We start from the raw sequence: 13,821 nt of genomic DNA on the forward strand, positions 1-13,821 counted from the left end.
TGCAATTGAGAAAGCCTGGCAATGCAAGCTCTTCCTCCCCCCCATTCCTCCCCAAGGGAGGAGCCTCAGCCAATGGAGAAAACAGAGGCGTTGCTCTGTAGCTCCTGTGCGATTGAGCGAGCCTTGCAAAGCAAGCTGTTATGCAGAAGGAAGCGAGATATAGGGAGAACCACGGTGGGAACACGTGCGGCCTGGGCTGCGGGATCTGCACTGGCTGCCGGTTGTGTACCGTGTTCGCTATAAAGTGCTGGTCATTACCTTTAAAGCCCTATATGGCCGAGGACCTGCCTGCCTAAGGGACCGCCTCTCCCCATATGTCCCCCAGAGAGCACTGAGATCCAGTTCTCAAAATCTGCTAACAATCCCTGGGCCAAGAGAGGCCAGACTGAAGACTACCAGGGAGCAAGCCTTCTCCGCAATGGCCCCTCGATGGTGGAACCATCTTCCAGAGATGGTGCGAGCCCTGCGGGACCTGAACCAATTCCGCAGGGCTTGCAAAACATTTCTTTTCCAGCTCGCCTTTGAAACAGAACCCGGCTAAACTGATGTGTAGTTACCTAGCCATCTTGTGGATATTATAACTTATAGTATTTATAGCACCTATTTTATCTATTTTATTTAATTATTTATGTAACTGATTATATTTAAATTGTTGTGTATATTGTTTTATTTGAATCATGGAATGCCATGTCTGTAAGCCGCCCTGAGCCCGCCTTTGGCGGGGGAGGGCGGGATATAAAAATAAATTTATTATTATTATTATTATTATTAATATTATTATTATTATTATTATTAGCAGGAAGCAGAGGACAGTCAGTTGCTTGGGGGCCTGATCGGAGCCCTCCAAGGGGCTGATTCGACCCCCCTGGCCAGATGTTTGACACCTCTGCTCTAAGAATTTACAGCAGGCCCTTTAAGAAGAGCCCTGCAAGCTCTTGGAGGATTGGCTACATCAGGGGTGTGTGGCCTCATATGCAAAGGAGTTCCTGCTACAAAAAAAGCCCTTCAAGTGGCTATTTTCTCTAGGGGAACTCCCTTCTATTACCTGGAGATCGATTGTAATAGTGGGAGATCTCCAGGCCCCACCTGGAGTTTGGCAACCATAATTCTGGAGGAGAGGCATCAGAGCAGAGTCCCCCCCCCCTTTTTTTTGGCTTTTCGATCATAGAAGTTCTGCCTCGGAACTTTCCCCTCTCCTCCTGCAGGGAATGGTGTCAAAAGACCCCCAACAGCTGCGCCCGCCGTCCACTGCAGGGAAACGGCTCCGAAGCACCAATCTGTCTTCTGTCCCGGCGACAGGCCAATATCCTCGGACCACAGAGTCCTCATTGATCACTCTCAGCCAAGCACATTTGACGCACATTGGCGGGATTTATCTCTCTAGCCCAGAGGAGTTTTGCATGACTAAGCCAGCCTCCGGCCACGGTTATTTTTACATTTTATTTCTCGGGGAACGCTTTTGCCAGAAAGCAAATTCGCCTCAATTTGAGGCCAACCGGATTGCCCTGCAGTGCAGGAGAAAGAGCCAAAATAGATTCCGGAGCCAGACTGCAGAAGCCGGAGTTCTCTGCAAACATTCTACAACAATTGTTCCAAAAAGCACTGTCTGAAGGTCAAGTTTCTCCGCTTTCCTTCAGTCAAGCGTAGCTGAACTCCGTAATGAAGAAGACCAGTGATTTATGCCCTGCCCTTCTCTCTGAATCAGAGTCTCAGAGCAGTTTACAATCTCCTTTATCTTCCTCCCCCTGTGAGGTGGGTGGGGCTGAGAAAGCTCTCCCAGAAGCTGCCCTTTCAAAGACAACTCCTGTGAAAGCTACGGCTGACCCAAGGCCATTCCAACAGAGGCAAGTGGTGGAGTGGGGAATCAAACCCGGTTCTCCCAGATGAGAAGACTGCAGGTTTATACCCCGCCCTTCTCATAAGAACATAAGAGAAGTCATGTTGGATCAGGCCAATGGCCCCTCCAGTCCAACACTCTGTGTCACACAGTGGCCAATATATGTGCGTGTGTGTGTGTATATATACACACACACACACCTATACATACATACACACACAAACATACACACACATATATATATACACCGTGGCTAATAGCCACTGATGGACCTCTGCTCCATATTTTTATCCAATCCCCTCTTAAAGCTAGCTATGCTTGTAGCCGCCACCACCTCCTGTGGCAGTGAATTCCACAGAGACTCAGAGCGGCTTACAATCTTCTATATCTTCTCCCCCGACAACAGACACCCTGTGAGGTGGGTGGGCTGAGAGGGCTCTCAAAGCACCTGCCCTTTCAAGGACAACTCCTGCAAGAGCTATGGCTGACCCAGGGCCATTCCAGTAGCTGCAAGTGGAGGAGTGGGGAATCAAACCCGGTTCTCCCAGATAAGAGAGCTCTGGCTGACCCAGGGCCATTCCAGTAGCTGCAAGTGGAGGAGTGGGGAATCAAACCCGGTTCTCCCAGATAAGAGAGCTCTGGCTGACCCAGGGCCATTCCAGTAGCTGCAAGTGGAGGAGTGGGGAATCAAACCCGGTTCTCCCGGGTAAGAGTCCGTGCACTTAACCACTACACCACAACTGAGTTAAGGTGGACTTTGTTCAGCCAGTTCTGGGAGGGGAAGCACCCTCTGCACCCATCGCCCCAGCACCCTTCCATGGCTCAGTAGTAGAGCACATGATCGTGGACCTCTGGGGAGGGGCCGTGGCTCCGTATCTGCTTGGCATGCCGAAGGTCCCCAGCTCATTTCTCAGCATCTTCAGTTAAGAGACCCACGCAGTTGGTGATATGAAAGGGGTGAGCCTGAGACCCTGGAGAGCAGCTGCCAGCCTGAGTAGACAACACCGACCTTGATGGACCAAAGTCGCTTCTTGTGAGCAGGGCTTTCTTTATAGCAGGAACTCCTTTGCATAATAGGCCACCCACCCCTAATGTAGCCAATCCTCCTGGAGCTTACAGTAAACTCTGTAAGAAGAGCCCCGTAATCTCTTGGGGGATTGGCTACATCAAGGGGGTGTGGCTTAATATGCAAAAACTTTGTTCACTGCAAGAGCCACAGCTCAGCCGCAGAGACTCTGCTTGGTGAACAGAAGGTGCCAAGTTCAATCCCTGGCGTTTCCAGCTACAAGATATAGGCAGTGGGCGATGTGAAAGATCTCACAGATCTGCTGCAATCTAAGGCTCTGGGGAGCTGCTACCAGTCTGAGTAGACCTTGATGTACCAAGATTCAAGTCAAACAGAACCTCAAAGACCACCCAAAATATTTCCAGGGGTATACAATTTCGAGTCAAAGCTTCCTTTGCCAGGCCTCACTTGACTCTCGAATGAAAATTTTGTTTGTCTCTAATCTTCTACTGCAGACCAATCTGGGTACCAACCTGAAACTGTCTTGATGGACCAAGTGTCTGATCGATATAAGGTGACTTAATAAGAGACGCCATGTTGGATGAGGCCAATGGCCCATCCAGTCCAACATTTTGTGGCCAAAACCCAGGGGCCTTCAGGAGGTCCACCAGCAGGGCCAGAACTCCAGAAGCCCTCCCACTGTGGCCTCCCCCCAAGAACCAAGAATACAGAGCATCGCTGTCCCAGACACAAGAACATTAGAGAAGCCATGTTGGATCAGGCCAATGGCCCACTGTTATACAGCGACCAAAACTAAGGTGTCATCAGGAGGTCCATCAGTGGGGCCAGAACTCAAGAAGCGCTCCTGCTGTGGCCTTCCAAGAAGACAGAGCATCACTGCCCCAGACAGAGAGTTCCATCTATACCTGTGACTAATAGCCACTAACGAACCTCTGCTCCATATGCTTATCCAACCCCCTCTTGAAGTTGTCTATGCCTGCAGCTGCCGCCACTTCCTGTGGCAGGGAATTTCATGTGTTAATCACTCTTGGGGTGAAGAAGTACTTCCTTTTATCTGTTCTAAACCTACTATTCATTAATTTCATTGAATGCCCATGAGGTCTTGTACTGTGAGAACGGGGGGGTGGGGGGAGTCCTTCTTTCTCTACTTTCTCTAGCTCATGCATAATTTTGCAAATCTCTATAATGTACCCCCACAATTTCCCATTCTCCAAGCTAAAGAGCCCGAACCTCTCTGACCTTTCTTCATAGGGAAGGTGTTTCATCCACTTAATTGTTTTAGTTGCCCTTTTCTGGACTTTTTCCAATGCTGTAATGGCTTCTTTGAGGTGTGGTGACCAGAATTGCACACAGTATGCCAAATGAGGCAGCACCACATATTTACACAGGTGCATTATAGTACTGAGAGCCGGTTTGGTGTAGTGGTTAAGTGTGCGGACTCTTATCTGGGAGAACCAGGTTTGATTCCCCACTCCTCCACTTGCATCTACTAGCATGGCCTTGGGTCAGCCATAGCTCTGGCAGAGGTTGTCCTTGAAAGGGCAGCTTCTGGGAGAGCCGTCTCCAGCTCCACCCACCTCACAGGGTGTCTGTTGTGAGGGGAGAAGATATGGGAGATTGTAGGCCGCTCTGAGACTCTGTCCTTGGAAGGGCAGCTGCTGTGAGAGCCCTCTCCAGCCCCACCCACCTCACAGGGTGTCTGTTGTGGGGGAGGAAGGGAAAGGAGATTGTAGGCCGCTCTGAGACTCTGTCCTTGGAAGGGCAGCTGCTGTGAGAGCCCTCTCCAGCCCCACCCACCTCACAGGGTGTCTGTTGTGGGGGAGGAAGGGAAAGGAGATTGTAGGCCGCTCTGAGACTCTGTCCTTGGAAGGGAAGCTGCTGTGAGAGCCCTCTCCAGCCCCACCCACCTCACAGGGTGTCTGTTGTGGGGGAGGAAGGGAAAGGAGATTGTAGGCCGCTCTGAGACTCTGTTCTTGAAAGGGCAGCTGCTGTGAGAGCCCACTCCAGCCCCACCCACCTCACAGGGTGTCTGTTGTGGGGGAGGAAGGGAAAGGAGATTGTAGGCCGCTCTGAGACTCTGTTCTTGAAAGGGCAGCTGCTGTGAGAGCCCTCTCCAGCCCCACCCACCTCACAGGGTGTCTGTTGTGGGGGAGGAAGGGAAAGGAGATTGTAGGCCGCTCTGAGACTCTGTTCTTGAAAGGGCAGCTGCTGTGAGAGCCCTCTCCAGCCCCACCCACCTCACAGGGTGTCTGTTGTGGGGGAGGAAGGGAAAGGAGATTGTAGGCCGCTCTGAGACTCTGTTCTTGAAAGGGCAGCTGCTGTGAGAGCCCTCTCCAGCCCCACCCACCTCACAGGGTGTCTGTTGTGGGGGAGGAAGGGAAAGGAGATTGTAGGCCGCTCTGAGACTCTGTTCTTGAAAGGGCAGCTGCTGTGAGAGCCCTCTCCAGCCCCACCCACCTCACAGGGTGTCTGTTGGGGGGGAGGAAGGGAAAGGAGATTGTAGGCTGCTCTGAGACTCTGTCCTTGAAAGGGCAGCTGCTGTGAGAGCCCTCTCCAGCCCCACCCACCTCACAGGGTGTCTGTTGTGGGGGAGGAAGGGAAAGGAGATTGTAGGCCGCTCTGAGACTCTGTCCTTGGAAGGGCAGCTGCTGTGAGAGCCCTCTCCAGCCCCACCCACCTCACAGGGTGTGAGGGGAGAAGACATAGGAGATTGTAAGCCGCTCTGAGTCTCTGATTCAGGGAGAAGGGCGGGATATAAATCTGCAATTCTTCTTCTTCTGGCTGATTTCTTTTCAAATTCAGACTCGGTACATGTGGAATTGTGATGCTGAGAGTCCCTTGAACTGCAAGAAGATCAAACCAGTCCTAAGGGAAATCAACCTCGACTGTTCCCTGGAAGGTCAGATGCTTAAGCTGAAGCTCAAATATTTTGGCCACCAAAAGAGAAGGGAGCCCTCATTGGAGAAGACCCTGATGCTGGGAAAGACAGAAGGCAAAAGAAGATGGGGATGGCAAAAGATGCGATGGCTGGACAGCGTTACTGATGTAACCAACATGAATTTGAGCAAACTTTGGAGGGTGGTGGAAGACAGGAGGGCCTGGCGTGACTTGGTCCATGGGGTCGCAAAGAGTCGGACTCGACTGTGCGACTGAACAACGAACATGTGGAAACAACAAAAAATCTCTGAACAGAAAGCGGAAGACCTCAGAAATCCACCTTACAGACAAACCACAGCAACCTAAGAAAGTATTTCGGTGCTACCTCTGCAAAAATAGCTAATAGAAAGCCAGTTTGGTATAGTGGTGAAGTGTGCAGACTCTTATCTGGGAGAACCGGGTTTGATTCCCCACTCCTCCACTTGCACCTGCTGGAATGGCCTTGGGTCGGCCAGAGCTCTCTTATCTGGGAGAACTGGGTTTGATTCCCCACTCCTCCGCTTGCACCTGCTGGAATGGCCTTGGGTCGGCCAGAGCTCTCTTATCTGGGAGAACTGGGTTTGATTCCCCACTCCTCCACTTGCACCTGCTGGAATAGCCTTGGGTCGGCCAGAGCTCTCTTATCTGGGAGAACCGGGTTTGATTCCCCACTCCTCCGCTTGCAGCTGCTGGAATGGCCTTGGGTCAGCCGTAGCTCTGGCAGAGGTTGTCCTTGAAAGGGCAGCTGCTGTGACAGCCCTCTCCAGCCCCACCCACTTCACAGGGTGTCTGTTGTGGGGGAGGGAGATAAAGGAGATTGTGAGCCGCTCTGAGACTCTTGAGTGGAGGGCGGGATATAAATCCAATGACTTCTTCTACATTCGACAATGTACCCCCGTTGCAATTTGCAAATCGGATCACCCCATTGCTGCAAGCGGGAACCCATCCGCTTGACCCGCCAGCAACTGAGATAGGAAATCAATCCGTCACTAAAAGGTGCCACGAGAAAGGAAGTCCAGGGATCCCACCCGGTGTCTTGACCTCAATCTTGCCAGCGCAAGATAGTTTCCCACCTCAGGCACAGCCATGAATTACGAAAAACTGGAAGAGCGCGTTTGCTTTCATCACAAGCGTCTCTCTCCTGTCATTCTCCATCTAGCCCAGGGGTGGGGAATGACCACTGGATACTCACCGTGAAGGGTCCTCCTCTGAGGACAAGAGGACATCTTGTGGGGGATTTCCCATCCTACTTGTAGGGAGGCAGGAGAGCCAGTTTGGTGTAGTGGTTAAGTGTGCGGACTCTTATCTGGGAGAACCGGGTTTGATTCCCCACTCCTCCACTTCCACCTGCTAGCATGGCCTTGGGTCAGCCATAGCTCTGGCAGAGGTTGTCCTTGAAAGGGCAGCTGCTGTCGAGCCCTCTCAGCCCCACCCACCTCACAGGGTGACTGTTGTGGGGGAGGAAGGGAAAGGAGATTGTGAGCCGCTCTGAGACTCTTCGGAGTGGAGGGCGGGATATAAATCCAATATCTTCATCTACCTCACAGGGTGTCTGTTGTGGGGGAGAAGGTAAAGGAGATTGTGAGCTGCTCTAAGACTCTTCGGAGTGGAGGGTGGGATATAAATCCAATATCTTCATCTACCTCACAGGGCGTCTGTTGTGGGGGAGGAAGGGAAAGGAGATTGTGAGCCGCTCTGAGACTCTTCAGAGTGGAGGGCGGGATATAAATCCAATATCTTCATCTACCTCACAGGGTGTCTGTTGTGGGGGAGGAAGGGAAAGGAGATTGTGAGCCACTCTGAGACTCTTTGGAGTGGAGGGCGGGATATAAATCCAATATCTTCATCTTCTTCTTCTTTATTTAAAACTTCCTGTTTCCTGTGGGAGTCACCCTTGAGTCAGTTCATTTCCTGCCTCAGTAGGGAGAGCGCCTCAGAATAGCCTGTGCTGTGCTATTTGACTCTTTACTGTCCTTTTTCTCTGTTGGTCTGTTTTTCACCTCTATAAAAAAAAGGGGGGGGAAGAGAGTCAAAGAAAGCCCCTGCAGGGCTGGTCCCACTTACCGGGCAGCCATTTCAAGCTTCCCTGTGAGGCTATCAGCCCAGGGAAAGAAAAATACAAGCGGCTCAGAAGCAGCCTCAGAAAATGCAGGGTGGAAGGAATGAATTCCTGTCCGACGAAGACAGAGAGCCCCTGGAGATGAGTCCCCATAGCGGAGCCAGCAAGACTCAGGCGCGGCTTGCGCGGGCCTTCCCGTCGATGCTGCAAAATCGCGTTTCTTCCTCAAAGCGCACCAAAACTTCCTGTGCCGACGCCGTGGCTTCAAGCGGCACAGCAAGGACCGCCTCGCGGCACTCAGATGAAGACAGAGACAGTGCGAGGGACATGGCTGCGGCAAGAACTGGGGACTTGATGATCCAGATGTTGAGGAAGACGCAGAAGTAAAACATAAAGCCACACACAAGGAAGGGGACGAGGAATTCTTCTAGCAGCCCTAGATCTGCACGAGGATCCAGATATCGAGGAAGATGCAGAAGTAAAACATAAGGCCACACACAAGGAAGGGGACGAGGAATTCTTCTAGCAGCCCTATAGCTGCACGATGATCCAGATATTGAGGAAGATGCAGAAGTAAAACATATGGCCACACACAAGGAAGGGGACGAGGAATTCTTCTAGCAGCCCTATAGCTGAACGATGATCCAGATATCGAGGGAGACGCAGAAGTAAAACATAAGGCCACACACAAGGAAGGGGACGAGGAATTCTTCTAGCAGCCCTATAGCTGCACGATGATCCAGATATCGAGGAAGACGCAGAAGTAAAACATAAGGCCACACACAAGGAAGGGGACGAGGAATTCTTCTAGCAGCCCTATAGCTGCACGATGATCCAGGTATCGAGGAAGACGCAGAAGTAAAACATAAGGCCACACACAAGGAAGGGGACGAGGAATTCTTCTAGCAGCCCTATAGCTGCACGATGATCCAGATATCAAGGAAGACGCAGAAGTAAAACATAAGGCCACACACAAGGAAGGGGACGAGGAATTCTTCTAGCAGCCCTATAGCTGCACGATGATCCAGGTATCGAGGAAGACGCAGAAGTAAAACATAAGTCCACACACAAGGAAGGGGACGAGGAATTCTTCGCCAGACGTAGCGCTGCAGAAAAAGCTTTCCCATTCCCAGCTTATTTCGAGAGACAAATGAGAGCTGAATGGAGGAAGCCGTTTGCTAACAAGCAATATCCAGGCTTTATTAAAAAAAAACTTTATCACTTGTACTCCTTTACAAAAGATTTCTTGCGGGTGCCAGCTGCAGATGGTCCGGTAGCAGCTTGGCAAAGCTGTGGGCTAGTTTTCCGAAGACGGCCATGGGATACTGAAGGACCCACCGGATAGGAAGGCGGAATTTGCTTTAAGGAGGGCCCTGTGATCCTTGCCTGACCCTGGGGAGGCCGCTGCACAGCGCGGCTGGGCCCCATGAGCCTTGCTGGCCAGCCAGGCCCCAGGGAGGCTGCCACATGGCTCGGTTCGGCCCAGCAATCCCCGAGGGCCGCACCAAGTGACCTTGAGCGCCGTATACGGCCCTCGGGACAGAGGTTCCCCACCCCTGATTTAGCCCATTTAGACAGACAGCCCCACATTTGGGGGGCCCTCAGCAAGATGCTGCATGACAGGCTCCCTCCCAGGACCAGCCCTGACCCAATGGGGGAGGGTCTTCATAGTTCCCAGGGGTGTTTGTTATGAGGGCCAGATGTGACATAAATGAAACCTTCTGGAGCCGGGACATGTCACACTGGGCCATGTGTGTACCTATTTAAGATTAGGTAGCAGAGATACAAATAAAGGACACAGACATACAACAAATATATCTTTTAAAAAAACTTAAAACATTAGCACTCATTGGTCTTAAAGATGCTTTCTTTGTATTTCCAGGGAACTGGGCAAAGGAAGCTCTGGCTCTTTCCTTCCTTCTTCAGGGGACTAGTGGGGGGAGCCTCAGCCAATAGAAGGGAATGAGGCATGGCTCAGTAGCTCTGCTGTGCAACTGAAAGAGTCTGGCAAAGCAAGCCTCCCTCCTTCCTCCCCAAGGGAGCAGCCTCAGCCAATGAAGGAAACAGAGGTTTTGCTCTGTAGCTCCTGTGCAGTTGAGCAAGCCTTGCAAGGCAAGTTGTGATGCAGATGGAAGCAAGATATGTTGAGAAGGAAGCAGATGACAGCCAACTGCTCGGGGGCCTGATAGGAGTCCTCCTGGGGCCTGATTCAGCCCCCAAACTGCATGTTTGACACCCCTGTGCTGGAGCAATGGAACAGCAACTTCCAACAGGAAGAGACGCTGTCGATCACGTTCCTGATCAGCCGCTGCTCACTCCAGCAAGTGAACAGACAGGGGTCTCACTGCTGCCTGATCACCGCCTAGAAGGAAGAGGCTGAAAGTGAAAGGCGTGATAGAGGCTTACAAGATTCTGCACGGGACAGGGAAGATTATACAAAGGATAGAGAAGATAGAGAAAGAAGTACTTTTCTTCCTTTCTCACAATACGAGAACGCGTGGGCATTCCATGAAATTGCTGAGCAGTCGGGTTAGAAGGGATAAAAGGAAGTCCTTCTTCACCCAAAGGGTGATTAACGTGTGGAATTCACTGCCACGGGAGGGTGGCGGCAGCTGCAAGCAGAGCCAGCTTCAAGAGAGGAATGGATAAGCATATGGAGCAGAGGTCCATCAGTGGCTATTAGCCACAGCGTATAGTTGGAACTCTCTGTCTGGGGCAAGTGATACTCTGTATTCTTGGTGCCTGGGAGCGGCAACAATGTGAGGACTTCGAGCCCCACTCACCTCACCACAACAGACACCCTGTGAGGCAGGTGGAGCTGAGAGAGTTCTGATAGAAGCTGTCCTTTCAAAGACAGCTCTGCGAGAGCTCTGGCTGACCCAAGAAAATTCCAGCAGGTGTAAATGGAGGAGCGGGGTATCAAACCCGGTTCTCCCGGATAAGAGTCCACCGACTTAACCACTCCACCAAACTGGATTATGCACCAAACTCGATTAGAATAGGGGCCAAATTCCTTTGCTTATTATTGCAAGCATCTTTTTTTAAAAAAGAAAAAAAACGTGTAGAAATTGGGAGAAGAGGCATTACCTTTCAACGTATCTCTCTGGTTGGGAAGACATCCGATTTGGTCGTGTCTATTGCAGTAGCAGCCTCGTGGGTCTTTGCAACTCGTTCAGTGTTTTCAATCGCTTCTGCAGGAGGGACTTGGCCCTTCGGAGACAGATCGGTGGCGTGGACGGCATTCTGACTGACCAAAAGCGTTGTCGACTCTCCCCACCGCAAAGGTGGTCGGACCGGACCAGTCTGAAGATTTTGGCTTCCTTTCGCCGCGGTGGCTAATAACCTTGGTGGGAAGACTCTTCTCACCTCGTCGTCATCTTCCTCTCTCCCCCTCTCCCGGGTAAGGTTCTCCTACCGTTTGGGATTGGCTCGCCGCCGTAGCCGTCGTTTCCCTTGCCTGGCTGGCAGCTCCGAGTTTTGTATCATCCCAATCGTCGCTTGGAAGTGCCGTGGCCAGGACGGCCGTGGCAGCCCCAGGCGTGACTCGCGAGTGTCCCCAGCCATCCAAGGTGTCCTCGTCCTGATCGAAGGCGGTGGAAACTAGTTTGGATTTTGCAGTAGTGTCTGTTGGCGGCGAGGGGCCGTCTCCATGTGCGACCCGCTCGACGTCATGCAGCGATTGCCCAGCAGAGGGCAGGAGACTTGGGGACCGATCGCTGGGAAGCCCGAGCAGCGAGTCTTCCGTGATCAACGGGGGTACCCCAGTGCGGCCTATGCTTCCGCCTTCCTCCAGGATGCTGGGTTCAAAAATATCTCCTCCCGGATTCCCTGTGGAATCATGAGCAGCTCCTTCACTGGCCCCGCCCATTGTTTCACTCGCAGTACTACTACATACCTGGTCCTTTACATTAGGGTTGGAGATGTCACCCCTACATCTAGCAAGGATTTGTGCGAGTCATTTTCATTCTCGGTCTCAGGCTCGTTGGAAGCAAGCCGGCTTTCTGCTCCAGCAACCCCCGCGACTGCAGTGGTGTAAGCAAGGAAAGCCTGGTGCCCTGAGGGACCCCGGACGTCTAGAACAGTTTGCGGCGTCGCTTTAACCACGGTGTTAATGAGATCCCAGATGGTTCCGCTGAGGCTCCATATGGGGTTTCAGAGGCAGCAGCGGCGCCGACGGTTTGCTCCGGCAACTCCGAGTGACCTTCCGGATTCGATGCGCTCACATTGTCTGTATCTCCTAAACGAGGCTCTGCCAGAGCGGCCCGCTGCTGCAGTCGTCTGGCATGCCTCCGCTCCGTGTTTCGGAAGGCGAGGCATTGCAGGCTGCAGGAGCCGAGCAGAATAAGGCAGATGGCAACACGGGCGGGGGACGCCGTCGACTCGTTCATACTGGAGGGGAAATGTGCGTAGAACCAGCCAGTCAAACAGTCCTGGTGAATGAGCCCTGAAACAAGAAACAGAAGAGAGCCCTCATGTCAGTTTAAGAACAGAACCTGTGTTGGATCCATCAGTGGCTATTAACCCACAAGGTATTGATGGAACTCTCTGTCTGGGGCAGTGATGCTCTGTATTCTTGGTGCTTGGGGGAGCAACAGTGGGAGGGCTTCTAGTGTCCTGGCCCCACTGATGGACCTCCTGATGGCACTTTTTTTGGCCACTGTGTGACTCAGAGTGTTGGACTGGATGGGCCATTGGCCTGATCCAACATGGCTTCTCTTATGTGTGACACAGAGTGTTGGACTGGATGGGCCATTGGCCTGATCCAACATGGTTTCTCTTGTGGTCTTATGTGTGACACAGAGTGTTGGACTGGATGGGCCATTGGCTTGATCCAACATGGCTTCTCTTACGTTCTTATGAGGTCAATGGCCCATCCGAACCAACACTCTGTGTCACACAGTGGCCAAAACCAGGGGTCATCAGGAGGTCCACCAGTGGGCCAGAATTCCAAAAGTCTTCCCACTGTTGCTCTCCAAACACCAAGATTACAGAACATCACTGCCCTAGACCTAAGAACATAAGAGCCTTGTTGGATGAGGCAAATGGCCCATCCAGTCCAACACTGTGTCACACAGTGGCCAAAAACCCAGGGGTCATTCAGGAGGTCCACAAGTGGGGCCAGAACTCCAGAAGCCCTCCCACTGTTGCTCTTCCAAGCACCAAAAATACAGAACATCACTGCCCCACTGTTTCCTTGAGAACGAGCACTCTGAACTCAGCCAAAACATCAGTGATGGTCCCGTCCACCCCACAGGTTCATGCGAAGTTGCTTTAGACCAAACAAACCGCAACGCAGAGTCCATGGTCTCACTGACAACTTTTCTGGTGCCTGCCAAGTGTTTAGGAAATGGGCAGGGTCAGGGAGGGTTTTTGACCAGCAAGACTTCTGACTGGCTGTACAGATTTTTCAAAATGTTGCTCTAGTGGCAGCTGCCACAACAGCGCTAGGATCTTCACTGGGTGACAGAAGGGAAGCTGCGGCAGCCATTTTGTGGCTGACTCCACCTCCTGGCAACCATTTTGTGACTGTGTCCACCACCCTGTGCCAGAATTCCAAGGGTGCCCTCAGCCTCCAAAAGGGTGGGGACCTCTGCCTCAGACCTATGAAGAAAGGTTAAAGAGGAGGAATGTTGACTGAGGGGTGACATGAGAGAGGCTTAAAAAATTACACGTGGGCTAGAAAGCATAAGAGAAAGAAGTCCTTTTTCTCCCTTTCTCACCATACAAGGACTCATGGGCACTCTGAAATGAATGAGCGGAAGGTTTAAGAACAGATCAAAGGAGGTCCTTCTTCACCCAAAGAGTAACGAGCGCGTGGAATTCACCGTCGAAGGAAATGGTGGCGGCTAGAAGCATAGACAGCTTTCAAGAAGGGATTGGATAAATATATGGAGCAGAGGTTCATATGTGGCCATTAGTCGCAATGTATAGACCAGGGGTGTCAAACTCATTTGCTATGAGGGCCGGATCTGACATAAATGA

The 13,821-nt window shown here is 51.9% G+C and overlaps 1 protein-coding gene across 1 annotated transcript in view; it reads right to left on the reverse strand.

The window, feature by feature from the left end:
• The window catches only part of ARMH4 (armadillo like helical domain containing 4), a 79,589-nt gene extending 67,344 nt beyond the window's left edge, over positions 1-12,245 (reverse strand). The window contains 4 exon segments of the mRNA XM_060261277.1: positions 10,927-11,012; positions 11,117-11,223; positions 11,225-11,774; positions 11,920-12,245. Coding sequence (XP_060117260.1) covers positions 10,927-11,012; positions 11,117-11,223; positions 11,225-11,774; positions 11,920-12,227 — 1,051 coding nt within the window. The 5' untranslated portion in view covers positions 12,228-12,245.
• Between the last annotated feature and the right edge of the window lie 1,576 nt (positions 12,246-13,821).

This window comes from Heteronotia binoei, chromosome 21, assembly GCF_032191835.1.
Source record: "Heteronotia binoei isolate CCM8104 ecotype False Entrance Well chromosome 21, APGP_CSIRO_Hbin_v1, whole genome shotgun sequence".
Taxonomy (NCBI): Eukaryota; Metazoa; Chordata; class Lepidosauria; order Squamata; family Gekkonidae; genus Heteronotia; species Heteronotia binoei.